Source organism: Chlamydotis macqueenii, chromosome 25, assembly GCF_036417535.1.
Source record: "Chlamydotis macqueenii isolate bChlMac1 chromosome 25, bChlMac1.mat, whole genome shotgun sequence".
NCBI classification, from domain to species: Eukaryota; Metazoa; Chordata; class Aves; order Otidiformes; family Otididae; genus Chlamydotis; species Chlamydotis macqueenii.
Window position 1 is genome coordinate 1,168,624 of NC_141580.1, and position 26,043 is coordinate 1,194,666.

The following is a 26,043-nucleotide window of genomic DNA, read 5'->3' on the forward strand; positions in this document are numbered from 1 at the left end:
GGGGTTGGGGGCCCTGGGGACGTGGGGGTGTGTGTGTCCCGTCCCCCCCCCCCCCGGGGCGGGGTCGGTGCCTGCGGGGCGGTAGAGGCTCCGCCATGGCGGCCCCAGGCCTCGCCCTGCGCTGGGGCCCGGGGCGCCCGGTGCCATGGCAACAGCTGCGGGGCGAAGGGGCGGTGTCCCTGGGTCTCAGGGATTGGTGCGAGCTGCTGCCAGTCAAGTCCCCGGACGGGCGGCTGGAGCCTGCGCGTCGTCTCATTGGTAGTTGTCGCTGTCGCTCGCCGGAGGCCTCGCGGTCCATTGGGCAGGTGCCTTGTCGTTCAATTGCCCCAGGGGGGCGGGTGGCTTTCGCTCTCTTCTCCTCTCCGATTGGCTCAAGCTCGAGGACCAGCGGCGCTGTCCGCGCGCCGATTGGCCACTCAGCCTGCCTATCCACCGGGTGGCGGGGGCGGGAGCAACGCCTCAGCGCCTTCCTTCTATTGGGCCGCCGCTTCATCCCGCCTCCCTTTTCCGGGCGCTGATTGGCGGCGGCGCCGCGCGAGGCGGGAGGGGGAGGCGGTTGGCCAGGGCGGGGAGCGGGAGCGGGGCCGGCCGTGGCGGCGGCGGCGGCGGCGGCGCCGGGGCCGGGAGCGAGCGGCGGCGGCGAGAGGGTAGCGGAGGGGCCGTGGCGGCGGCGGTGGTCGGCGGTGCAGGGGGCGTGGGTCGGTCCAGGCCAGGCCAGGCCGAGGAGCGGGCGGCGCTGAGGGGACGGCGAGGCCGCGCGCGCGGGGGGGGGCGGGTCACGAGGCGCAGGGGGGGTCTTAAAGGGCCCGCGGCGGGGATTTGGCGGGGGGGGGGGGGGGCGCGGCGAGCGGCGCATGGTGTCGTATCCCAACGGCTCGGCAGCGCTGGGATCCCCCTCGGGAGGGGAGAACCGGGCAGAGCCGGGGCTTGGCGGCCGCTCCTGGGCAGCGGGAGCCGCCCCGCCGGGCGGGGGGGGCCGGGGCGGGAGGGGCGAGGCCGGGAGTCCCCGGTCGGGCGAGGGGGTGTTTTACCGCCCGTGGAAGGCCCCCCCCCTCCCCCCCCGCCCCCCGACGGGTTTTTGTAGGGCGGCTGGGCTGAGGAGTGAAAGGGAGCCGGAGCTGGATTCCTTCAGAGAGAGGGGAAGTTGACGCACCGGCCTAAGAATAGCTCGGGGAGGGGAAGCGTGGACGGTGCTGTCCCCCAAGGTAACCCCGCGCGGCGTGGTGCTGCGCCCCGAGTCGCGGCAGGAAAACGAACGACAGAAATCGGCCTTCGGAGCGAAACGGGCCCGGCCTGGCAGGTGTCCCGCGCGTGGGGGAAACGGCGTTTCCCGCTGCGGTAGGTCTCGGGGTGGTGCCACCTCGGCGCGTTATCGCCTTCGCTCTCTGGTTGCGTTTCAGCCGCCGATGAAATCGCGGGCAGAAGCGGAGGAGTCTTTGGACCTTCCCGCCATCGGGACCTTCGGCTCGTAAAAGGCTCCTACACGGCGCTTCGCGGCCCGCGAGAGGGGAAGACGGAGCAGGCGGCTGGCGAAGGGAAGCGGACCCCGTCCCGGAGCGCGGGGAGTTGGCGGGGGGCGAGAGGAAGCCGCCGCATGTGGAGTTTGCGGACAGTAAGTCACGTGGATTTTTTTTTCATGGAGCTGTGTGCTAAAACGGTCCCAAACAAGAGGAGAGGGCAAGAGAGGGTGGGGACTGTCTGCTGGGGAGGGTTTGTAGCTTCTGGAGATTTAAATCCGTAACCACGCTCCGCCGGCCGACCGGCGAGTTCCAGAATTTGAAAAGAGAAGCAAAGTCGTCCCGAACCCAAGGTCTTAAGCGTTCTTTACACTTTTATCCTGCTGTTTGGCCATCACCTGAGCGCAGAAGTCGTTGCTTTATTGTGTTGTTTGAAAGCGGGGCAGAGGAAAGACAAACCCAACCAACCTGTTGCGTGGAGAATTCGTCTGACGCTGGGTGTTTCGTTTTGGTTTGTTTTTTTTTTATTTTTTCTTTTTTTTTTTAATCCCAAAGCCTGCACCTGTTTTCTTTTCTCCTTTGCCAGAAATGCTTTCTCTGAAGAAATACTTCACTGAAGGCCTCATCCAGTTCACCATTCTGCTCAGCTTGATCGGCGTTCGCGTGGACGTGGACACCTACCTGAACTCGCAGCTCCCCCCTCTCCGGGAGATCATTCTTGGCCAGAGTTCCGCTTACACCCAGACCCAGTTTCACAACCTGCGTAACACCTTGGATGGATATGGCATCCACCCAAAAAGCGTAGACCTGGACTATTACTTCACCGCTCGCAGGCTGCTCAACCAGGTGAGGGCCCTGGACAGGTTTCAGGTGCCCACCACCGAAGTCAACGCTTGGTTGGTGCACAGAGACCCCGAAGGCTCCGTATCCGGCGGCCAGCCCGGCGCCGGCATCGCCCTAGAGAACGGCAGCGGCCTGCAGGATGGGAGCAATCCCGACGGCGGGGTGAGGGAGAGCGGAGCGGAGCAGGGCTTTGGGGAAGAGCTGGAAGACCTGGGAGCGGTGGCTGCCCCGGCCAACGGAGATCTGACCAAAGAGGTAGGCACGACCTTATTTTGCCCGTGGCGGCGGGGAGGGCGCTTTGGGGGGGCTCTTGCTCTCCGGTACCCATCCGAGGGAGCGGTGCCCCGGACGTCGTGCGTGTCTGGCGCCCGGGAGCGGCGTAACGCTCAATTGGGGTTGGGTCGGAGGCTCCGGTGGGACGCGTGGGGTTGGGTTTTTGCTTTTTGTTTGTTTTATTTCGCTCTGAAGGTGACGGCGGAGGCAGGGGGAAGGGTTGGGGTCAGCATTTCAGCCTGCGCACGTGGCTTTGTGTTGAGAAACCCGCGCAGCGAGGCCGGGACGTAAACAGGGGCGTTGGGCAACGGGCCGGTCCCGGGCGTGGAGCGGGCGGTTGGGTTACTCGGCGCTGGAGTTCCTCCAGCTGGGAGGTTTTTTTTTTTTTGCCTGCTTTTCGTCACAGACGGGTGGGGAGAGGTGAACTGGAAAGCGGTTTATTTTTTTCTTTTTCTTCTGTCTGAGCGCAACCTTTCGCAGGCTGTGATGCAATGCCGGGCCCCGGGAGCTGCCGCTGCCGCTCTCTCCCTCTTTTTTTTTTTTTAGTTTTTTGTTGTTGTTGTTGTTTTGTTTTTTTCCTTTCTGGCCCCGCTCTTTGTCACGACACGTTCGGCGTCTCCCCGGCCGTCGTGTGGGGGACGTCCGTGCCGATTTGCAGCGTCGGGTCCCTCCAAGCGTCGCTCTGGCGTCTCCTAAATCGTCTCGGGGGCCGAGCCGCTGAGGCGCCTGGGCGCGGGGAGAGCCGAATCGCTGCGCGGCCGCCCCTCGTCCCGGCAGCGAGGGGCGGCGGGCGGCCGTGGCGGATCCCCGGGGGGATTTTGTCACGTGGCCGCGGCGCAGCGGCAGGCAGGGCGTGGCGCGAGGGCGGCGGCGTGAAGGCGTGAGCGCCGGGGGGAGACGGAGGCGGCGATCGTTTCGGGGTCGGGGGGGACGACACGCTGCCGTCGGGAGCGCGGAGGGTGCCCCGACCGCGCCCGCCGGGATCGCCTGGCTCCGGAGGAGGGAAAAAACGCGCCGCGTTTGCGGCCGGCGACCTTGGGAGGCGTCGAGGAGAGGAGTTTGGGTGGGAGGGCGGCGGAACGTGGCCCCCTCGGCGTCTCCGCCGACAACCGAGGGGCCGTCGCCTGGCTGGGGATCGGGGAGGGTTCGATGAAACGCCTGGCGCCTGGGAGAGCTGCGCCGCCCTTCCCCGACTCCGCCGTTCCCGGCCGTCGGGGTCCGCGCAGCGCGGAGAAACGGCGGGATGGGCTTTCGGAGGGCAAGGCCGCGGATTTGGGTGGCGGGGGCCGTTCGATGCAGTCCCGCGGTGAAGGGGCGCGCCGCAGACCCCGCCGGCTCGCGCTGGACTCGCTGGGAGCGCGGCTCCCGGCCGGCCTGGGCCGTGCCCAGCGGGAACCGCGCTGCGCTTCCGCGCCGGTCGCCCCTTCCGGGAATTCCGCTCTTCCCCGGCTCTGTTTTCCGTCGGTTTTCCCCCCGAACGCCGGGCTCGGGTGGGCCGGGAGGGCGGCACCGCGGGGGCCCAGCGCCGCGGGGACGTCCCGCGTGCGCCTCGCGCGCCAGCAGCCCCGCTCGCTTCCAAGCGTTACCCCAGTGAGTTGTGGGGGGTTTTTGTTGTTTTTTTTTTTTTTTTTAAATTATTTTTTTCCGGCGTCTTTGTCTGGAGCCGTGGCTCCCCGGTAAGCGCCGCGCGGCCGGCCGGCCGGGAACATCGCGTGAGCTCTGCGGCTGCGGGCACCTGCGGGGGCTCGGTCCCTGCGCCGCTCGTTAGGCGCGCGCGATGCCGACGTGCAGGTGGTTTCGGGGCCGGGGTTTAATTTTTTCCGTGACCTCTCCTGGCGCTGCGGCCGCCGCCGCGACGCCCCGGCCAGGCGCGACCTTGCTGGAGGAACACGGGGGCTGTCCGTGGACAATCCGAGGAGCTGCAGCTCGCCCTTGGGCGCGGCGCGGGGGGGCTTCGTGGCGGCCGCCGGCGCGGGGATCAACCCGGGAAATTCAGATTACAGATATTTTTATTTATTTATTTATTTTTTTTAATCCGCTCCTCGTTATCCCCGGGTACTTCCCTCTGCGGCATTGGGGGTGGGGAAGGCTCGGCTGCCCCCCGGGAGCCGTTTCCACAGCGGGAGGATCGCAATCCGCGCCCGCCTGACGTGTGATGAGCTGCCCGTGCTCAGCCTTGGCCCGGGCTGACAAAGCCCCCCCGCCACCCCCCCAAACCCACCCCCCCCAGCCGGGCTGCGGGATCTCCTGACGCTCGGCCTTGCCCTGCTCACCGCCCACCGCGGGGCCGGCCCTGCCCAGCGCCCGCTCCCGGCGCTGCCCCAGCCGGTTGCCGGGGGGGCGCTGAGGAGCAAACGGGGGGCTTTGCCCCCCCCCCCAAACCGGTCCCACAGGGCGCGGGGGGCGAGGTGGGGGCTCCCGGGGGAGGGAGCCAAGGTCACCTCGGCGCTGCCTCCCTCCGCGGGGGGCTCCGGGACCGCCCCCCCCCCCCCTTCCCGGTGCGGCGCAGGGCGAGGCAGGGCCGGGCCCGGGGGAGGGGGGCGGCGGCGGCCCCGCTGCGCCAGGGCGGGGGAGCGGCCCGCTGGGCTCCCCGCCGCCTCCCATTGGCCGGAGCGGCGGCCCCACGTCGGCGGGGATTGGTTGGCTCGGCGGACCCCGTCGGCGACGATTGGTCGAGACGGTGGTTCCTCGGTGGCGCGGATTGGCGGCGTCGGCGCCGCCCGGGCGCGAGGCGGGGTTTGGCGACCCTATTGGCCGTGGCGAAGGGAGGAGGGGGCGTGGCCCGGCGGTGCCGCCGCCGCCGCCGCCGCCGCCGCATCCCGGCGGGGAGGGGGGCGGGGCTTGGCGGCCGCCGCAGCCAAGGTAACGGCGGGGGAGGGGCGGGCGGGGCGCGCCGCAGCCCGGCCCGGGCAGGGCGGCGGGAGCCGAGCCCGGCCCAGCGGAGCCCGGCCCAGCCGAGCGGGGAGCGGCGCGGGGAACCGGGAGGGAGGCGGCCGGCGGCGGCGGCGGAGGTGGTGGAGGGGAGGGGGAGGCGGCTGCCGCCGCCGCTGCAGCAGCGGGGCCACGGGCACCTGTGGCCGGTGGGGCGGAGCGGAGCGCGGCTTCCCCAGCCGCCCCGACCGGCGATGCGTGCGCGGCGCCGCGCCCCGGTCAGCCCGCCCCGCCGCCGCCGCCTCCTCCTCCTCCTCCTCCTCCCCCGGGGACCATGATCGGGGTGCGCCGCGGCCCGGGCGGCAGCTGGGGACATGAGAAAGGTACCGGGGCCGCCGCGGGGGGGCGGGGGGGCCGCTCCCGGTGCGTGCGGGGGTTGCGGGGTGGGGGGGGGAGCACCCGGTTTGGGCGCGGGGAGCGGTTCCGCGGGCGGACGGACCGGTTCCACGGGCGGCGGGGGTCCCCCGGTGGGCTGCGGGCGGGGAACGGCGGCTGAAGTTGCATCAGGTGGGTGGAAATGCGGGGATTTTCCTGCCCGCGCACCCCACCCCTTATGCAAATGGCCGGGATGGCACCACGGGCTGATGCAAGGCGGCCGCGGCCGCAACCACCGCCGCGACGCGGGCCCGGGCGGCCCCCGCCGGCCACCGGCGGCCGTGGGAGGCGGGGAAGGGGAGGGGAGGGGAGGGCCGGCCTCGCCCGCCATGCGGAGCCCGCAGAGCCGCTCTCGGGGACCCCGGGAGGCTGAGGGAAGGCGGGCGGAGGAGCTGGGTGCCCGGCGGGTGGGCTGCGGGCCGGGAAGGGGAGGGGGGGGGTGCCCCCTTGGGAGGGGCCGCTGCGTGGGGACCCCGGCCGGGGCTGAAGGAAGCGTGGTCTGTCTTTCAGGACATCGATTTGATTGACATCCTGTGGAGACAGGATATTGATCTCGGCGCTGGGCGAGAGATTTTTGACTACAGCCACCGGCAGAAAGAGAGCGAAGTGGACAAAGAGCTGAGCGATGGGAGGGAGCGCGGGGACGGCTGGAGGAGCGCGGGGAATGGCGTCTTGGAGAGAAGCCTGCTAGTCGATGGAGAGACCGGGGAGAGTTTCCCTGCGCAGGTAACGCCCTCGGGCCGGCCGGGCCGGGGTCTGCGCCCGCGGTGATGCGGCACGCCGGGGTTCCGCGCTCCCGCCGAGGCAGAGGGGAGGCGCGGGGCCCTCCGAGCGGCTGTCGGGGCGAGCGGCGGCGCGTGCGACTTCCAGCGGAGAGCTGAGCCGCGGGATGAGGGTTTGCCCGGGCGGACGAGAGCGTTTGATGCTGGGGAAAAGCGCAGGCTGCGCGCCGGGCCGGGGCGCCGCAGCGAGGCGGGCAGGGTGACGGCCGCGGCACCGGCGGCGGGGCGCTAGGACGAGGGCGGCTGGTTCCGGCTCCGCCGTTCGGTTGTGCGGCAGAGGCGGCGGCGGCGCGGGGCGGCGCAGCGTCCCCTCCAGCCCGGAGCGGGGTCCTCGCGCTGGCGGGAGCCGAGGCTCGCCAGGAGCGGAGGCAGCGGCGCGGTTCCTTCCCCGCTGCGCTCGGGGGCCGCTCTGACGCTCTCCGGAGCGGGAGGACGGAGTCTGTGAAGCACTGGGTGGGGCCTCTGGCTCTTTTTTGGATGCGCTGGAATAAAGCCCTGCTGCAAGGAGCTCGTTTCTCGGCACCGCCTCCCTCATCCCGCGGCTACGGCTGCTGCTGTTTTCCGTCAGGTGCCCGGCGCGGAGGATCAGACAGCCCTGTCCCTGGAGGAGTGCCTTAGGCTGCTGGAGGCCACCTTCCCTTTCGGGGAGAATTCGGAGGTGAGCGGCCGGGGCGGCGGCTCCCGCCCCTTCGGCACATCCCGAGGCAGCGGGGGCTCTCCCGCGCTCGCTTCCCGGGCTTTCGGTGCGTCGTGCGGCCCTCCCCCCAGCCCGTGGGACCGGCAGCTCGAGGAGGCTCCGCGCCTGCGAAACGGGCAGTGGGTGGGTGGTCACCGTTAATTAAAGACTTCTGGCTTTGCTTCTAATTAGTTCGTAATGAACTGGGGAGGAATAACTGCAACCGGTTTGCTTCGAACAAGGGAGAGGCGGTTGCCCGCGCGGAGGTGGAAGGGCATCGCCGCCTCCCCGGCCGCGGCTGGCGCGGGACTGACTCTGCCTCACGCGGTTCAGTTTCCAGCCGCGGATGTCTCCGCCCTGAGCGACGCCGTGCCCGGCGAGAGCAGGCCCGCGGGCATCCAGAGCGGCCTGCTGTCCCCGCTCCTGGCAGAGACCGAGTCGCCCTTCGACCTGGAGCAGCAGTGGCAGGACCTCATGTCCATCATGGAAATGCAGGTGAGCTCGGGGCGGGGCCGCGGGGAGCGTTTGCCCCCCCCCCCCAACCCCGGGAGCGCCCTGCTCTTCCCTCGAAGCCGAGTTTGCCGGGTCCCACGCCCCCGATTCCCGGACAGCCGCGGGTCGGGGTTGGTCCCGGCTGCCTTGGTTGCGCCCCGGTTTTTGCGGCGGTGCTGTGCCGCCCGTGCGGCTTCTGCTGCCGCTGTTGTAACGCTGCCGCGGGCGGCGCCGCGCCGCCGGAGAGAGCGCTTTCCCTGCGATCCAGAAGCGTCGGGCTGTCTCTTTGTGGCACGCGAAGGGCACCGAGGAGAGGCGGGGCTGGGGCGCGGCTCGTTTCCCGAGCTGTCCCTCGTCTCTTCCAGGCCATGGAAGTGAACAACGCGACGGCGGAAACCCTGTACGGCGGCACGAGCGGAGACCTGCTGGCCTCCAGCTACGGCCTGGCTCCCAGCACGCCCATCAATCAGAACGTCAGCCTGCATCAGGCCTCCCTGGGCGGCTGCTCGCAGGACTTCTCCCTCTTCAGCTCGGAAATGGAAAGCCCCTCCGTGGCCGGCAGCTCGGCCCTGCTCCAGCTGGCGCCGGACAACTCCACCGGCCTCAACGCCACCTTCGGCTCCACCAACTTGAGCGGCATCTTCTTCCCCCCGCAGCTGAACGGCACGGTCAACGAGACGGCTGGCCCCGAGCTGCCGGACCCGCTGGGCGGCCTCCTGGACGAAGCCATGCTGGACGAGATCAGCCTGATGGACTTGGCCATCGAAGAAGGTTTCAACCCGGTGCAGGCCTCGCAGCTGGAAGAGGAGTTTGATTCCGACTCGGGTCTTTCTCTGGATTCCGGTCACAGCCCCGCTTCGCTGAGCAGCTCGGAAGCCTCCTCTTCCTCCTCCTCCTCCTCCTCCTCCTCGTCCTCTTCCTCCTCCTCGTTTTCCGAGGAAGGAGCTGTCGGCTACAGCTCAGACTCTGAAAACGTGGACTTCGAAGAAGCGGAGGGGGCGGTGGGATACCAGCCGGAGTACAGCAAGTTCTGCCGCATGAGCTACCAGGACCCCTCGCAGCTCCCCTACCTGCCCTACCTGGAGCACGTTGGCCACAACCACACCTACAACATGGCCCCGGGGGCGCTGGACCCCGAGGAGCCCAAACCGCCCGGCGCGGGGAAGAAGAGCGGCAAGGAGAAGCCCTCCGAGTTTCTGGATAAGCAGATGAGCAGGGACGAGCATCGAGCCAGAGCCATGAAGATCCCCTTCACCAACGACAAGATCATCAACCTGCCCGTGGAGGAGTTCAACGAGCTCCTCTCCAAGTACCAGCTCAGCGAGGCGCAGCTGAGCCTCATCCGCGACATCCGCCGGCGAGGCAAGAACAAGATGGCTGCGCAGAACTGCCGCAAGAGGAAACTGGACACCATCCTGAACTTGGAACGGGACGTGGAGGACTTGCAACGCGACAAGTCCAAACTGCTCAGGGAGAAGGTGGAATTCCTCAAATCCATCCGCCAGATGAAGCAGAAGGTGCAGAACCTCTACCAGGAGGTGTTCGGCCGCCTGCGGGACGAGAACGGCCAGCCCTACTCCCCCAGCCAGTACGCGCTGCAGTACGCCGGCGACGGCAGCGTCATTTTGATACCTCGCGCCGCGGCCGAGCAGCAGGCGCGGCGGCAGGAGCGGAAGCAGAAGGACCGCAGGAAGTGAGGGGCCGGCGACGCGGGAGGAGCGGGACGCTCGCTCAGGTGAGAGCTGCAGAAGGGCCGAGCCTGGAAGTACTTGGAGGAACTTTCGCGCCTTCTTACCCGATATATCTTCTCAAAAAAAAACTGACACGGTGACTGCCGCCGGGCAGAGTGCGGAGCGACGGCGGGGCCTGCGGGCGGAGGAGCCCCCCCTGCGCCGGCGAGCCGGCGCCTCCCACACCCTGGAATCCCGCGAGCGCGGGAATGGAGCTGGCGTCGCTGGGGGGGAGACGGGCGAGGTGGAAACAAAACTACTGTTAGGAACTGGCTTTAAATAAGAAAAGAGAGTTAAGGAAACGAACTTAAAGCAGTTATAGGAGAGACATTGTTCTGAACTTCCAAAGTTCTGTGATTTCAGGTAGTTGGGGTTTATTTTCCTTTTTTTTTTAATTTTTTTTTTTTTTTTTTTTTTCCTCCTGAACCCGTTTTGCCATCGGTGTGCGTGATTCGATCTGACTTAATTCCAGCTAGCCCACCCTCCCCTCCCAGCTCAGACCAGTGCGCAGGGACACACGAGCGGGGGGGTGGCTTCCGTTAACCCTTTCCAGCCCCGGGGCGGCAGGCGGGGGCGGGGGGGGGCCACGTAGCGCTTGAAGATTTTGGGGTGAGGGCTTGCAGAACTGGGGAGGGCTAACAGAGCCCCGCGCGCCCCGCGGCCCCCGCCACGCCGAGCACGGCACGCGCTGGGCCGCTGACCGGGGGGCTGCGGGGGGACGGCGCTGGCCCACCCCGCCGTTCGGTGTACGGCACGAGGGGAGCGGAGCGCTCCCACCCCGGGCCGCGGGCTTGGCGCTCACGGAAGCCAGAGAGCTGTTAGGATTCCTGTTTCTTACCCGCGCTTTGGGGTTGGTTTTTTTTTTATTTTATTTTATTTTATTTTATTTTATTAGCGAGGGCTTCGGCCCCGTTTTTCCCGCTGGGGGCTGGAGCGCTTGCGGTGAGTACAAAGGGAGAAGCCCAACCGTCGGAAGCTGCTAAACGTTCTCTTTGCCACGCAGATTCCGTGTACCCGTGCCATCGCGTTACCGGATTCTCTTCTGTCCCGAGGTGTTGGGCTGACTGACGCTGTTTGCAGGAGGGGGGTGGGGGTAGTGCCTTGATCACTGTCGGTCTCCGCCACGGAGACGAACCTAGGAGCTGTATTTACGATATAGCACAGCTGGGAGCGTACCGACCTCACCAGCAACTGAAAAAAAAAGGAAAAAAAAAAAGAAAAAAAAAAAAAAAGCTTAAAAAAAAAATATATATGGCTTTTCCGAGCCAGTCCTGTGCATGTGCTACGGCGTGAGGGCGGCGCGGCGTGGTGACGCGAGGGAAGGAAACCCGGCACGGCAGGAGGGAGCGGCCGGCGGGACGGCGTCGGGGCGCGGCGTCTCCGGGCTGTGGGGAGAGCGGCGGGAGCGCGGGGGGGGCGGCGCTGCGGCCCCCCCCCCCCCAGCAGCACGGACGGACTGGCCCAGACCCCGGCGGCGTGCGGCGCTCCCCATCCCGGACCTGGGAGGCTCCACGGCTTGAGTTCCGCGGGAGACGAAGCACAAGTGGCGATGCGGGTGGGGGAAGGTGGGAAGGGAGCCCTGTGTGTATGGTTTAAATTATTTTCCTCTTAGAAACTTTATTTTAATGCTCTGTGACCTGGCAGGGAAAGAAGAGAGATTGTGTGAGCACAGGACAAAAATAAAACGGCTTATTCACTGTACGAGCACTGGTTCCATGGATTTTTTTTTTTTTTTAATTTATTATTATTATTTTTTGTAAAAGATCAAGCATCTCGGGCAAACAGAACGGCCTCGCCGTGCGGGTCTGTCTGCGGGGAGCAGGTGGGGTTTGCCTCCAGCGCGGGGCTGGGGCCGGGGCACCGCTGTTGTCCCGGCCGCGCGGGGAGGGGGCTGACCGCTGCGCGTGGGTGGGAAACGGCTCTGGCGCAGCCGCTGCTCCCTCGCCTCGCGCGGCGGTGTCTCGCAGCCGGGAGAAGCGCGGTTCTGGTTAAACGCGGCGTGAGTCCTCGGCCCTGGGCCAACGCCACCAACGCTGCCATGGGTCGGCAGCCCCGGGCGCAGCGTGGGGGCCGTGGGTCAGCGCTGCCGTGGGTCAGCCCCGGCCCACTCCTCGCCGCTTCCGCTCCCGCAGCCGGAGCGCCGCGTCGCGCTGTCCCGCTGGGCACTGGCACGGCGCGAAACCTCCCTTCGTCGCGCGGCTCCAGCCCGCGCCGCTGCTGTGGCGCAGCTCCCCGTTCCCCACGGGGTGTGGCGGGAGCGCTGGCGACGGAGCCAACGTTTGCTCGAGCACGAGCGGATTCACGGCGGGCGCTGCAGGCCGGCCCCTCTCCGCAGGACGAGGCCCAGGCGCAAGCCGGGAGCCCGAGGCCTTTGGGTCAGCGGCTGGCGGGACGAGCGCCGCGAGGAGCCGACGGAGGGGCACGGCCGCCCCCTCGCCCGTCCCTGCGCGGGCGGCCCCACCTCGCTGCGCGCTGGGGCGGGAAGGGCTGGCAGGGAGCCTGCGGCAGCTGCCAGGCCCGCGCTGGCTCCAGCTCCCGCTTTGCAGGCCTTTTTTTTTTTTTTTTTTCTCTTTCTTTTTTTCTTTTTTCCCAGGCGGAGCTCGGCAGCGCTCGGTGCGCGTCCAGCCGGGCTCAAGGGCAGGCGCTGACTTTGCTGCGGTTTCGCGCGAGGGGCCGTGAGCTGCGGGCTGGGCCGATGCCGGCAGCAGCGGGGCCGAGGGCCAGGCCGTGCTGAAGCCGGGCTGCTTCCCAACGCCGCCGCACCGGGCCCTGCAAAGGGGCCGCCACGCGCAGCTCGGCCGAACGAAGCAGGGAACGGGGAAAAAAACGGCTGCACCAGCAAGAGACCGGGCTGGGGCGGAACGGCTGCGCGTAGCCACAGCCTGGCACGAAAAGCCACGGCGCCGGCGTGAGAGCCTCAGCTGCCTCCCTCGCCTGGTCACGGCCAGAGAGCTCCCGCTCTGCTCCCCACCATCTCCCACCGGGGTTCCCACGGGGGGAACAGCGTTTCCCAGCGGATTAAACCTCTCCTGCCGGGACTGGACGAGGCCGGCTGCCGGCGCTGAGCCCGGGCCAGCTCCACGCACGGCAACAGCTCGGCCGGGGGACACATGAGGCATTAAAACACACGCTGCGGCGCTTCCCCACGCTCCGCCCCGGCCCGAGGGTATTTATTTCAGCTGCTCCTTCAGGGGCTCTTCTAGAACCCACTGCCGGCTTGCAAAAATAACCCCGCATGGCTTTCCCGCTGTGAGTCTGCGCCAGCCGTCCCGGGAGCGGGGAAGCGGGGCCAGAGAGCGCACGGCCACGGGAGGGGAGGCCGCGCCGCGCCTGCCAGGTTCTGGCTCCCTTTGCTGCCTCTCCCCTGCGGAACAGGACCCCTGACTTCGCCTCGCCGCTCACGCGTGTCCTTGCTCACGTGTGTCCTCGCTCACGCGTGTCCTCGCTCACACACAAACAACCCCGCAGTCCCCACTGGGGGGGGGGGTGGGAGCCCCACCAGCTCCTCTCCTCCCCGCTGCCGCTCGCGTGTCGCGCCGCGCTGCGAGGCGCAGGCTGCCTGCCAGCCCGCAAGCAGGTGAAGCGCAGGCCTCGCCTCTTCCGCGGCAGGAAGCACTTAGCCGCCAGCAGCGCCTCGCGCCTCTGATCCCAGCGAGAGCCGCGGCTCGGCGGCCCTTTGAGCCGCTGGCCGCTCGAGCCCTCAGTGCAGCAGCCAAGGACGGCCAGCCCGTGCTGTGGCATGGTGGGGGGGGGGGCAGAAGAGCTGCTCTGCCCCTTCCTCGCCCCGCTTCTGGCAGCCCCGGAGCACCGAGCCTGGGCAAAGCCCACCGCGGCGTCGCCCACGGCTCTCCGCGCGTGTTAGGAGGGTCGTGGGACCGCTTTCGGGCGCCTCGCTTTCTCCAGAGGTGACCCATCCTGCTCACACCGCGCCGCAGCCGGAGACAACGGGAACGCAGAGATCCGGTACCCGCAGCTCACGCGGGAGCCCCGCGTCCTCGGCGCGGCCGCAATCCCCCCCGGGATGGAGCAAGGACGGAGCAAGGCGCGGCTTCCAGCTGCCTGCTGCGATCGATCGCCCCGCGCCTCCCCGGGGAACCGCAGCCTTCTCGCGTTCCATTACGCGGACGCTGCCCCTTCCACCCCCAGTGCTTAACACAGGTTTAACGGCTGCTGCGCCGGCTGCGGGGCGGGGCAGACACCTCACCGTCCCGCCGCGTACGGGCTGCGCTGTCGGGAACAACCCGGATCCCACCCGCCTGCCTAGTTTGCAGGGGGCTGCCGGAGCCCCCCTTTCAGCCCTGACCGCCGCCCAAAGCCTCCCTGTCTGTCCTTGCTCCATCCCGCACCCCCAAACACCGGGAATCTCCGAGCCAAGACCGCAGTCCTCCTCCCAGGAACGTTTCAGCCCACTCTGCGGCCGCACCTCGCGTGGTGCCAGCTGGGCCGAGCAGGAGAGCTCGGCTCTTCTCCGTGCGCAAGAGCTGGCGGCCTTCAGCGAGCCCCCGGCAAGAAGAAAGCGAGGCCATCGCCATCGGCAGCCAAACAGCCCCCGGAACCATCGCCAGAGCTTTGAAAACGAGTCGGCAAACGCAAAGTGCCAAACTCCGCTCAACGCTGAGACGAGAACAGAAGGAAAGGTCGCTCGCCCCACCGCCGGCGCCGGGGCCTGGCCCGCAACACGGGCAGCGTGCTCCCGGCTCCAGCGGCATCGCGCGGCGTCAAACGGGGTCCCGAACCACAGCCGGTCCTCTAGACACTGACCCCTGCGGGACTTCTCTGCTCCAGCCGGAAGCCAACACAAACCAGAACCTGCTGTCAGCTGCTCCACAGCTCCTGCTGCTGCCGGCGGGAGCCGGCGGCCGGCCTGGGCTGCGTCACCGCTAACCTCGCCCGGAGGGACCGCGCCGCAGGCCGGCCTCCCTCCGCGACCTGCTCTGCACCTCCTCACTCATCTCGCGCACCAAGAGCTGGAGGAAGGAGCAAGGTAGAGAAGAAAAAAATCAGGATTATAAATCTAAAATTTTATTGAGACAAAAAAACTGACAGAGCTCGGTATGAAGTTAAAATCCAAACACGTACTTTACATTTAAACAACGTTTTCACAGAAACCTAAACACATGCTTTTAAAAAAAGGTTTGTACAATGCAGGTCTAGATACATACCGCCCTACGAGGAGGTGCCAGGAGTCTGCTGGGGCTCACGACTCCAGCCGTTAAATATCTGTAATAAATCTGATTTTAAAAAAAAACCTCCGAAGGTTCAGGGCAACACAGACAGCTCCAGCACCGGCGTCGGCCTCCTACAAACAACCACTCGTGACGGGAGAACACGGAATCGATTTTTTTTTTTCTTGTGCTGCTGTTGATTCCCTCTCCCTCCCACAGGGAAAGGGCTCCCGCCGCGCTGGCTGGCCAGCCAAATTTAAGGTGAGAAAAGGAACAAGCAGTCCGAAGTCCCTCTGCCCCCCCAGTTTTGAGAAATAGCACCTTGTAACGGGAAGAAGGGTAAAAGGCTTTGAGAGGGTTACAATCCAGCCTGCCCCGCCCGCCCTCCCAGTACAACGCGTGTGTCAGCGACTGGCAGTTCTGCTTCAGGACAATACGAATCACAAGTTTGCATTTTCACAAGTCTCCCCTCACACCCTCCCATGCCCACTCCCCCCCTCCCCCCCAAAATTGCTGGCAGGGTTTCGAGGGTCTCGGCTCCGGAGATTTGGCCGTTCACAGCTTCGGTCCCGCTCAGTGCCCCTGTCTCCCTCCTCCTGCCATCAACACCGGGCTCTTCCCCGTCCCCCTCTCCTGTTTTATTTTTTTTTTTTTTCTTTTCTGAATTCAGGTTCTAAAAAAGATCTGGAAATGATCTGGAACGTTGTCGTCGGACCTCGTCTCCCTCCCTCCCCAATTAAACGAGAGACCAATTTCCCCCACATCCCTCCCCCCAGCATACACCAGTAAATAGCAAAAGGAAAAAAAAAACAAAAACAAAAAGAAAAAAAACCCAAACGAAACCAAAAACTACACACATGCTACGCCGTAAAAATGCAGAGTTAACACTATCGGGAAGAAGGCTGTGGGTTGCTGAGATGGTCTTTGAAGAACAAGCAGGATCCATCTGCACTCCCCTCCCCAGCGAGTCCTTCACGGAAGCGGCTTTGCTTCCTCTCCCACGGGCTGCGAACAGCCAGCCTGGAAACAAACACCCCCACCCCACCCCCCGCCCCCCCGCCCGTCCCTCCCCCCCAAATTGTGCCGGGCTGGTTCGAATCTGTACACAGCGTGAGGCTGCGCGGAGCGGTGGAGCAGCTGCGGGGGGCACAGAAACCATACCGGTCTCTTCAAAGGGCATCGTCTCCAGCCGCCGCTCCGCTCCCGCCCCAGCAGAGCCGCGCTCTCCCCCTCCTGCTCAAACCCACAGTCCAGATCGTTACACAGCGGCCGGTGCCGTGCCGGGGGGTTAGTTCTTGTCCTCCTTCTTGTCGTCGTCCTCTGAGGGGTAGGAATGCCATGTCAACCTCTCCTCGTAGAAGGAGATGACCACCTGGGGGCACTTGATGTTGGCTTCCTTGGCAGGGACCAGGTCGGCCTCGTCCGAGTTCTTCCTACGGGCCAGAGCAGAGGCGCGAGTTAGGGGGCGGCGGAGGGGAGGCGGGAGAAGCGGAGACCGGAGAAACGTGGAGAAACCGCAGGTGAACGGAGTCCCCGAGCTGCTCGGGGGTCCCAGCGACCCCTTCCTGGGTGGCTCCGAACAGCAGGCGAGCCCGGGAAAAATTCAGGCGTTGAGTTCAGCTCCGGGCCGTCGGGGACGGGAAGAGAGGCTGAATCCGAGCTGCAGCCCTGCCCGCAGCCGCTCGCGGCTCCCACGCCCACGCCTCACTGCTGCGGCTCCCACCTGCGCCAGCGACAGGCCCTGCGGCGCTGCAGCCGAAGGGGACGCGGTCGTCATCACGGCTCTCCTCTGGCTGCGGCCTTCCGAACCCGCAGCCCGTGCCACGCCGCCGCGCCCCTCTCTCTCCCCAAGCTCGCGCCTGCTGCGGGGGGGACGTCTAAAGAGCCACAGGATCCCAAGGGCCCTACCTGCTCGTTTCACATCCACGTTAGCCTCGGCGCAGAGGGTCACCTCAGGCAGCAGCGCCATCGTGAGAGATCTCATGCCAGGTAGCAGGGCCTCCCCGGGCGCGGGTCCTTCCCTCTCTGGCACAGAATAAGCGAAGAAGTGACAGACACCAAGACACACTCACCACTTCATCAGGAACATGAGCTCCCCGCTGGAATCCGTGGCACCGATGATTCGCTCCGGCTCAAATCCCCGGGCAAAGCCTCGCGGTTTCTCCGACTGAAAAGAGACAAGTTTGCGCTTGTAGCATCACCGGGTGACAGCCACGGCCCCGGCCCCGGTCCCCAGCGCACAGCGGTGGCCGTTCAGAAAGCCTCTGCGCATCGGATGCTCCGGGTCGACTACGGCCAGCGGGGACTGCGACGGCCGCCCGGGCGTAAGCCCACCGCGCTGAGGTGACCCGGGACGCCACAGCAGAGCATCCGGCTCGCGCTGCGGGCAGAGGACGTGATTTGCAAGGCCTTGCTGGTCAAACTCCTGTACCGGCCAAGATTCAGCAGCTCCTGGGATGCAACCCAGACCGCAGAACCTTTTTCCAGCCCCCTTCCCAAGCAGCTGTGAGCACCCTGCGCAGCGGGCTCTCTGATCCACCCCGCTCCCTCTCCCGCAGGAGCAACAGCCGACCCCCGCCTCCTGCTTTGCCCCGCGCGCGGTTCTTCAGGAGAAGCTGGGGCTCCGTTGCCCTTTTGGTTCGAGAACCGGCCTTTCCATTTAGTGCTAGATCCGGCCCTGGGCTGCCGAAGAGGCCTGGCTCAGACGACGGCTCGCGCCTTCTTCCAAAAGCCACAGCCTCCCCAAAGCGCCTCAGCTGCGTGTCGCTGAAGCCAGCGCCAAAGACACCGTGCCAAACACGGGGCAGCGAGGCCAGCGCAGAACCCGCCCCGTGCCTCACCTCCTCCTTCTTCTTCTTTGGTTTGCTCTCCTCCCCTTTGTCCTCCGTGTCGGACTCCGCTTTGCGTTTGCTCCCCTCGGACTTCTCACTCTCGTGCGCGGTTTTCTGGGACTGCAGGAACTCTGCAATGAGGTCTGGGCAGTCGAGGTTCTCCTCGGGCTCCCACGTGTTATCTTCACTGCAAGCAAAGACACAGCTCGGCCTTACCCAGGGGCGGCGTGCCGCAGCGTTCCCCGCCCAGCAGCGCCCCGGGCGCCGGCAGAGACGCTGAGCGAAGCAGCAGCCTGGGCGCAGGCGTCCTCGCCCCGTGAAAACGGGGCCCCGCTCTGATCCGGGCAGGGATGCCAGAGGGCAGGGCACTTATTTCCCTTCTCAGGAGAGAAACGCCGTTCGTTTTACCCAGCAGCGTGTCTCACACCAGGTTAAAGCGGGGGAAGCTCTGCCAGGGCACCGCACAGCCCGTTCGCGCGACAGACGCGGGGGCTTCCTGCCTCGGCTGCGCCGCCGCCGCCGCCCCGGTTAAAGCTCGAGGCGTTCGGCACGGCGGCTTTTATCCCGACGGCTGCCCTCGGCCCGCCAGCTCCATTTTACAGACGGGAGAGAGGCGCAGGCAGAGCGAGCCGCGACCGGCGGCTTCGCGAGCCAAAGGTGCAGCCCAGCACCCGCCCCGTGACCCGCAGCGGCAGGCGGGGCGGCACTTACTCCGAGAAGCCCTTCCACTTCAGCAGGTACTCCACTTTGCCCTTCACCACTCGCCGGTCCAGGACCTTCTCCACCACATACTCCTCCTCCTCTTCCTCTAAGACCTCTTCCACTTTCTTCTTGTTCTGTTTTTTTCCCATTGTGCTGGCCAGCTTTTCAGCTTACGGGCGACGCTGCTGAAAGAGGAGAGAAGGCCACGTTTGTGCCGCGGGCAGGTTTGCCTTTGCCGGGCAGCGCAGGCACTGGGGGTACAGAGGCAAAGCAGAGCGCAGGAATCCGCTCTGGAGATTCAGAGGCACGCACGGAGCAGGGAGCGCGCGAAGAGATGGGCCAGGAGGGTCCTGCCAGCTGAAAAGGCAAACGCGAATCTCCAGCAGGAGCCTTTCTGACACGCAGCTCTGGCCTTTTGGTCTGCACGCCGCGTCTCGACGTCCCGTGCGTCCCCCCCGCAACCTCTTCTCTCCCCTTCCCTCACCTCGCTGATATTTATCAAGCTCGCCAACCCGCAGTCCAAAATCTCTGCGTACACAGCCCTGCTTGCTGGGAAGCGGCAGAAGCGACGCAGGGCCAGCAGAACCCTCTGGCCCGCCGCAGCCCAAGGCTACCTGCCGCAAACGCCGCAGCACACGCGTGGCGGGGTGGCCCTCGGCACAGCTCTGTGCCTTCCGCTAGCGCCGGGGGGGACCGCAGAGGAGGAGCAGCCCTGCCAGCACGCCAGGCGCTTCCCCTAGGCTGAAACGAAACACCGCGGAGAGCCAAAAACCACAGAGGGGCCCCGCTTCCCTGCTACACCCAGCTCGGACCAGTAACAGCACCGCAGCGGGGCAGAGCCTCTCCCTGCTCGGCCAGGGACGGTCGTGCACCTCGTCCCTGCCCCGTGTTCCCGCCGCGGGGCAGGCGGTGCTGCTAAAAACACCCCGGTCCTTGCAAACGCTCTCCGGACGCTTCTTGGCTGGCCCCAGTCCCAGCGCCGGGTCCCAACGCCGCAGACGAGATCCTGAGCCGCTGCACGGCCCTGCGAGGGGAGGCGCCCAGGGAGCATCTGCTCCTGCGGGAAGGGATTTTTCCTCAGGTTCAAGAAAAACGCAGAGCCCCTCAGTGCCCTGACCTCATCAGCAGCCCCCGCTCCGAAGAAGCTGAGCCGCCAGCCGAGCGCGCTGGACGAGCGGCGCCGATTTAGGCCTCCCCATCTCCGATCAACAGCCACGGAGAGCCGCCGGCGAAGCTGGCGACGGCACCGAGATCGCCCGAAACCAGCGCTGTGCCTCAGCCACCCAAAACCCTGCCCTGCCGAGCAGCTGCCCGGGGAGCGTTCACGGCCTGAGCGCTGGGGAACGCTTCCCGTTTGTTCCGGTAAAATCCCTATTTTCTGCCAGGAAAGACGACTGGTGAGCGGGTCGAACGCTACCTGCCCGGAAACTTTCATTTCACCACTCACGTTGTCGTGAATGGCGTAGAATAAACGTTGGCTGGCAAAAACCTAGGCAAACTGGGGCTGGATTATACGGGAAAACAAAAGCCACGCGGATTTCTGCAGGCTGAAGGAGATGTCCGCGCTCGGCAACAGCCTCAGCCCTCGAGGAACGGCCAGCCGAGCTCCCCTGCGTGCAGGATGTTAGAGCATCCTTCAGGGGAGAAGGCTTAAAACCAAGCTCGAAAGACAGCGCCGGTTCAGACCAGCAAAGGGCCGGTTCAGACCAGCAAAGGGCAGTGCCGCCCAGGCAGCGCGCTCCAGCCCACCCCGCCCCTGCCGCCGTCTCCCAGGCAAGGCCTCGCGGGCAGCCGCAGCCCAGGAGCGCGTGAGAGCGCGGAGCGGGAAGCAGCGCCGCCCCGCTCGGCAAACCCTGGAGCCTCAGCCTCCCGCCGTGCTTCCCGGCGGACGGACGGACGCCTCCCCTTCGCACCCCGCCCCTGCGGGCAGCGCGCACGAGGGCCCCGCGGCCTCCTCCCTCGATGGCAGCGTCGAGGCGGGAGGAGGAACGAGCGCAGCGCCCAGAGACTGGCAAGAAAAGCCAGGCAGAAGCGACTGCTCGCAGCTTGGGGCGTTCGGCGGTGGCTGAGCAAGTCGGGGGGGGTCCCAGAGCCCGGGCTCCGCGTCACCGTCCCGCTCCTCCTCCCGCTCGCGTGGGGCGCCCTGCCCTTCTCCTGCCGGGTGGCCTCCGAAGGGGGGTGGGCGCCCGAACGGGCTGCAGAGCAGGCAGGGACGCGGGAGGGAGCTTGTTCTGCCGCTGCTCCCGCTGAGTTGCGGCTGCAGAGCTCCAGCGACCGGCAAAGGGGAGAACGAAACCAAACCGAAGTGTTAAATGAGGTGAGGAGTCCTCTGCCCTGAGTCGCCAGGGATACCCCCCCAGACAGGCACTGCTGCCCCCCCAGCCACTTTATGGAATGCCAGAGCCCCCCCCCAGCCCCCAGGGACGAGGTTTTATTGCCCTATTCCACGGGGAGGGGGAACCAACCACCTGGAGAGAGCCCACTAAACAGAGCCGTACAAGAACGCGCCCCACAGAGGCGTTTCCCCCTCAAACTCGGGCGGAACACCCCGACAGCATCTTTAATCCGACGGAGGCCAAGGCTGCCGGCCGCCCGCAGGCCTGCGAGGAGGCCGGGCTGCTGGCACCGCCTCAGCCGCTGCGCGATACGACAACGTAAAGCCTCCGACCCACCGCCGGCATCTAATCCCCAAGCAGGAGCCAGCGCTGCAGCGGGAAGCCGAGAGATCGTGTTTCACTCTGGAATTCTTCAGGCGGTTCCTTCCTCCAGCCTTCCTCCCTTCCATCCTCCTCCTCTGGCACCGAAGGGCCGCTAGAGAAGGGGGCCGGAGCCGACCACGCCGCTGCAGAGGAGATTCCAGAGGAGATTCCCAAGCAGGCGCTGCTGCAGCTCCCGCTACAACCGGCAAACGAAAGTGGGGGGCAGCGCGGAGGGGCGAGACGGCGGGTGTCCCCCTCTCTGCGGCGGAAAGCGTTTCCAGGCGAAAGCGCTGCGGCCGCTGCTGGGAGATCGACGTGTTTTTAGGGCGAGCGGGGACGCTCAGCTGGGTTGCCGGGCCGCTCGAGCGGCGCCCGGATCAGGGTGTAAGGGCAGGGTCCGGCCAAGGGGAGCTCAGAAGCCGGCAGGTGTGGAAAGGGAAGGAAGCGAGGCACCGGAGCGCGGCACGCACCGCGCGGCTGCACATCCATCGTTTTGTTGTGGTGGGCGCTGGGCAGAGACGCAAATCTAAGGCCGGCAGCGCTCGGAGAAAGAGCTTTGCCAAGGGGAGGGACAAACGCACCAGCGCGAAGGGCTGCAGCAGCTGCGGCCCAAGCGTGCGGCAGGCGGCACCCCCCCAGAGCCCCCCGGCCGCCCGGGGCCTGCTCCCTCCCCGTTTTCGGCACGTTCAGCGTGGCCCCCTCGCACGGAGCGGCTCTGCCTGCCCAGGCTCCCAAGATGTCTGCTACCACGCGGGCAGGGGCTGGCGCCCAGCCGCCGAGCCGTCCCCTCGCCGTCCATCCCCGCGCCACGCCACGGACCGCTTGCCGGCTTTGCCTCGAGAGCCCGCGAGGCAGAGAGGGACCGGGCGGCCGCGCAGATTTTAGCGTGCGAGCCTGCGGCGCGCGCGGCGGACGAGCTGCCGCGCAGGCCTGTCGCTGCACTGCAGTCAGAACCGCAGCCCGAGTGTCAGAAAGGGACTCGGCCCCCCCCGCGGGTACAAACGCAGCGGCCTGGCTTTATCCGCGAAGCATCCGAGCCGCTCCCTCCTCCTCCTCCCGACAGGAACGCCGCCGTGGGACGGCGCTTGACAAAGATTTCGGCCTTCTGCGGCCGGGAACGGCCAAACTCTCCGGTTTCAGTTATTAAAAACAAGCCCCAGCCGCCCAGATCCCCGTGCCACATCTGGAGGAGGGGGGAGCAGTGGAACCGCCCCCCCGCTCGGAGAGGCAGCGCAGGGAGGACTCCCCCGCGCCCCGCTCCCCCGGCTCCAGAGCTCCCACAGAAACACGTCCCACTGGCACCGAGCTCCCGCGCGCAGAGGTGCGGGACGAAGCCATTGCGTTTCGCCCGGGCGTTTTCGGGGAGGGCAGACGCCCCCTGTTACGTTCCTGGAGGGACTGCTCACGTCGGCAGGGTCTGGGGCGAGGTGGCTCCTGCCCGGGAGAGGTCACGGCAGCAGCAGTTCACCTTTCCTAAAACCCAGCTTCAATTTTCCGCACTTAACGCGTGAACGTGTTGGCTGATACCGACAAACACCATTTTGAGACAAAATTCCGGATGTGCCCGTGCCACATCTCTCCCTTTTCACTTGCTGCCTCTTACCCAGCACCCAGAAAATCCTTTGTGGAGAGGAAAGCAGAGCACAGAGAGACTGGAAGATTAACGTCTCCGTCTGCAGCGAAGAGGAAAGAGATCCAGGACACACCTAAGCCGCTTGAAAAGAGTTCCAGCTCCGGGAAAAGGCCAGGAAGAAGAGGCCCAGCGCGAACGCGCGTAGCAAAGCCCGCGTTACCGGGGCAGGAGGCGCAGGCGGAGCAGCAGGAGCTGGGGCCGACAGCACCTCATCGCAGTAAATCCGAGCGGAGCGCGCGCCGGTATCGTGGGATCCCCCGGAGGTTTGCGCCCCGGGACGCTTCCTCGGCGGGTCGGGAAGCTCTGCCCGACACCGCTGCGTGACGCCGGGCGCCGATCTTTCCAGGGAAAGTTTCACAAAGGAAAGGAAAACCAGCCCGAGGAGAAAAACCTGGAGACCCAGAGGTTTAACCTGAGCACGCACCAGTTCCATCAGCTGCATCTTAAAGGATTAACAGTTCAGCTCAGCTTTAATGAGTTTTAAACCGAAAGCGTTTCCTCCTCCTGCCTTTCTCAAACTTGGCTGGGATCACGCGTCTCTTCAGAGACCTGCGCGCGCGCCAAGTTCGCCCCGCACGCGCCAGGGAACGGCGGCGGGCACCTCTCTTCTGAAGTGGGAACAAGCGCGTTAAGGCTTCCACTCTCCAGAACCCGAAACCAGCAGAAAACATTTCTGGAAAGTCTGAGTGAGAGCTCAAGGCTCCGAGCCAAGCCCAGACTGAAGAAAAGCCACAACCTTCGGGCTCAGCCACACCATTTCCAGTTAAATTCACAATCCAGGAGAGAAGGAGCCCCTGGATCTCACGGAAGCGCGCAGGCGGCAGTAGGAACGCCGCCTCCCTGCTGAAAGAGAGAACCTGGAAGAAGAAATCCCGCCACAGACGGGAACTGTAAGTCTGTGCGCGAAGGCGGACGCGAGCTCCGAACTGCCCTAGGTCAGAGAGGCGCTCACGGAGTCAGAGCAGGGATTTGCGTTCCTCCTTTTGTAAAAAGAAGAGAAAACATTGCTCCGAGCGCTGCAGGGTTCCCAGCGTCCCCGACCAACCCCGGGCCCAGCAGCACCTTCCCCCGCCACAGAGCGACCGCAGCTGGGGCGCTTTCCCCAGCAGCCCCGCGCCGGGAGCCGCCCGCGGGCCCTTCACCCGGCTGGTTCTGCGTTTCGGTGGCGCTGGGCAGTGGGGCCGGGGCAGCCACATCTGCTTCTCATCACTTTTGCTACCGGGATGTCAAGCACCGACGGGAAACCGTGCCCGGGTCGCAAAGCCAGCGGGGGCTTGGAGTCCAAACGCGCCCGTTGCAAACACGCTCCCCTCTCAAAGGGGCACGGGGTTTTTTTTTTTTGTAGTTAACAAAATCTTTCAGAGACAGATCCGGAAAGCATTCAGCCAGAATTCCTGAGCCCTTCTACGCTGCGATCTCGCGGTTTCACCGGGACGGCACACGCGCACGCCGCTTCCAAACGGATCAGCCCCGCCCCGGGACGCTCACCCCCCGACGCTCCCCACCCAAACGCAGGCCCTGCCATCTCCTCCGCGCCGCACGGGACCGGGGCGGCTTCACGGCGCGACCCTGAGCCAGACCCCGCTGCCCGGGGCGGCTCCGCGGCTCCCGCTTCCTCGGCAAAGCTTCGCCGTGTCCTCGTCCGGAGAAGCAAATCCCTTGCCAGAGTCCCCGCTCTTCCCCCCCAAATGTTTTACGACTCCCGTGCCAAGCGCAGCTCGGCCCTGCCGGCTCCCAAACCCCTTCCCCCCGCAGCCCGCTGAGCACCTTCCCGCTCGTTCTCCCCGCCAAAAGTTGACGCCGGTCCCCTCCCCGCTCTCAGGGCGCCTGGAGTCCGAACCCCGCTCCTTCCCCACCTCCCCCTTTCCCTGCAGCTCTCCCCACGGGGAACACCCCCCTCCCCTCCCCTCCTCCTCCTCACCCCCGGGTGTTTTTAAAGCCCCATCCCACCCAAACGCCATCTCCCACCCAGAGCCGGGACCCTGCTCCGGTCCCTCCTCTCCCGAAGGAGACCTCCACCCCACAGCCCCCGCCTCAGCCCGGACCCCCCCAACTCCCCAGCCCCTCCGCAGCAGCCCCTCGTTCTCTCCTCACGCACCAGCCCCCGGCCTCCCCCAGCACCACCTTTCTCCCCTGCCCAAAGGTACCCCCATACCTCTCCCCAGCCCCCCTCAGCTCTTCCCCTCCCCAGGGGACCCTCCGGGCCCCCCCTCAGCCCTTCCCCTCCCCAGGGGACCCTCCGGGGCCCCCCCTCAGCTCCTCCCCTCCCCAGGGGACCCTCCGGGCCCCCCCTCAGCCCTTCCCCTCCCCAGGGGACCCTCCGGGGCCCCCTCAGCTCCTCCCCTCCCCAGGGGACCCTCCGGGCCCCCCCTCAGCTCCTCCCCTCCCCAGGGGACCCTCCGGGGCCCCCTCAGCTCCTCCCCTCCCCAGGGGACCCTCCGGGCGCCCCCTCAGCTCCTCCCCTCCCCAGGGGACCCTCCGGGCCCCCCCTCAGCCCTTCCCCTCCCCGTGGGACCCTCCGGGGCCCCCCCTCAGCTCCTCCCCTCCCCGTGGGACCCTCCGGGCCCCCCCTCAGCTCTTCCCCTCCCCAGGGGACCCTCCGGGCCCCCCCTCAGCTCCCCCCCTCCCCAGGGGACCCTCCGGGCCCCCCCTCAGCTCCTCCCCTCCCCAGGGGACCCTCCGGGCCCCCCCTCAGCTCCTCCCCTCCCCAGGGGACCCTCCGGGCCCCCCCTCAGCTCCTCCCCTCCCCAGGGGACCCTCCGGGCCCCCCCTCAGCTCCTCCCCTCCCCAGGGGACCCTCCGGGGCCATTTGCTGGGGACCAGCCCCTCCTCACTCTGAGACTCTGCCCCCCCCCCCCCACTGCCGCCCCTTTGAGGGGCACGGCCCTGCCAGCACCCCCCCTCTCCCAGCACCCCCAAACTCCCCAGTAACACTTCTCCCTGCCCACTAACACCCCCCCAACCCCCCCCCCACTAACAGGCCCTACCCCAGCACCCCAAACACCCCTCCGCTGCCCCTCCCCAACCCCCCCAGCATCCCACCCCCCCACACACAACCGCCGCCTCATCGCCCTAAGCGCAGCACTCCTCCGCCCAGTAACGCCCAGTTCCTCCCCAGCATCGCTCCCCCCCCAACCCCGACGCCCCCCGCCCGCCCCACCCGCGGCCCCCATTCACCTTGCACAGCCCCGCCAACGGTCGCCGAGGGGAAGGGGCCTGCGGGGGCGGGTGGGGTGGCGCCGCGGGCCTGGCCGCTCTCCGTCCGCCTCCCTCGAACAAAAGAGCCCGGCCAGCCCCGCTGCCCGCCGCGCGTACTGCGCCTGCGCCGCGGCCCGCCGCGGGGCGCCCTGGGAGCCGTAGTCCGTCCGCCGCAAGGGCACGCTGGGTGCCGTAGTCCGTCCCCGCCGCGAGGCGCACCGGGAGTTGTAGTTCGCCGCTTCGCCGCCTCTTGGCT

At 66.8% G+C, this 26,043-nt stretch overlaps 2 protein-coding genes across 4 annotated transcripts; one reads left to right on the top strand and one right to left on the bottom strand.

The window, feature by feature from the left end:
- The first annotated feature begins 628 nt into the window (after positions 1–628).
- On the top strand, positions 629–9,874 carry NFE2L1 (NFE2 like bZIP transcription factor 1). Of its 2 annotated transcripts, XM_086766920.1 has the most exons (8): positions 629–647; positions 1,085–1,205; positions 1,401–1,612; positions 2,044–2,555; positions 6,390–6,605; positions 7,230–7,319; positions 7,671–7,832; positions 8,195–9,874. In XM_086766920.1, the coding sequence occupies exons 4-8, from the start codon at positions 2,046–2,048 to the stop codon at positions 9,524–9,526; spliced, it is 2,310 nt and encodes a 769-aa protein (XP_086623046.1). In that variant the 5' UTR covers positions 629–647; positions 1,085–1,205; positions 1,401–1,612; positions 2,044–2,045; the 3' UTR covers positions 9,527–9,874. The 2 variants fall into 2 exon arrangements, with proteins under 2 accessions (XP_086623046.1, XP_086623045.1); XM_086766919.1 differs by lacking the exon at positions 629–647 and having other exon boundaries at positions 1,066–1,205.
- A 5,904-nt stretch (positions 9,875–15,778) lies between these two features.
- CBX1 (chromobox 1) lies at positions 15,779–25,885 on the bottom strand. 2 transcript variants are annotated; one of them, XM_086766948.1, is made up of 5 exons: positions 25,767–25,884; positions 18,267–18,439; positions 17,565–17,742; positions 16,797–16,891; positions 15,779–16,157 (listed from the first exon to the last, which is right to left on the bottom strand). In XM_086766948.1, exons 2-5 carry the CDS (start codon positions 18,404–18,406, stop codon positions 16,013–16,015), a joined length of 558 nt encoding a protein of 185 aa, XP_086623074.1. In that variant the 5' UTR covers positions 18,407–18,439; positions 25,767–25,884; the 3' UTR covers positions 15,779–16,012. The 2 variants fall into 2 exon arrangements, with proteins under 2 accessions (XP_086623074.1, XP_086623073.1); XM_086766947.1 differs by having other exon boundaries at positions 15,780–16,157; positions 18,267–18,442; positions 25,767–25,885.
- Positions 25,886–26,043: the final 158 nt, after the last annotated feature.

Excerpts from the sequence above, each read along its gene's own strand:
- NFE2L1 (XM_086766920.1), top strand. The coding sequence starts at position 2,046 with ATGCTTTCTCTGAAGAAATACTTCACTGAAGGCCTCATCCAGTTCACC. Across the intron at positions 6,606-7,229 it reads GGGAGAGTTTCCCTGCGCAG|GTGCCCGGCGCGGAGGATCA; the intron begins GTAACGCCCTCG and ends GTTTTCCGTCAG. Across the intron at positions 7,320-7,670 it reads CTTTCGGGGAGAATTCGGAG|TTTCCAGCCGCGGATGTCTC; the intron begins GTGAGCGGCCGG and ends CACGCGGTTCAG.
- CBX1 (XM_086766948.1), bottom strand. The coding sequence starts at position 18,406 with ATGGGAAAAAAACAGAACAAGAAGAAAGTGGAAGAGGTCTTAGAGGAA. Across the intron at positions 17,743-18,266 it reads AAGTGGAAGGGCTTCTCGGA|TGAAGATAACACGTGGGAGC; the intron begins GTAAGTGCCGCC and ends CTTTGCTTGCAG. Across the intron at positions 16,892-17,564 it reads CAAAGAAGAAGAAGGAGGAG|TCGGAGAAACCGCGAGGCTT; the intron begins GTGAGGCACGGG and ends GTCTCTTTTCAG.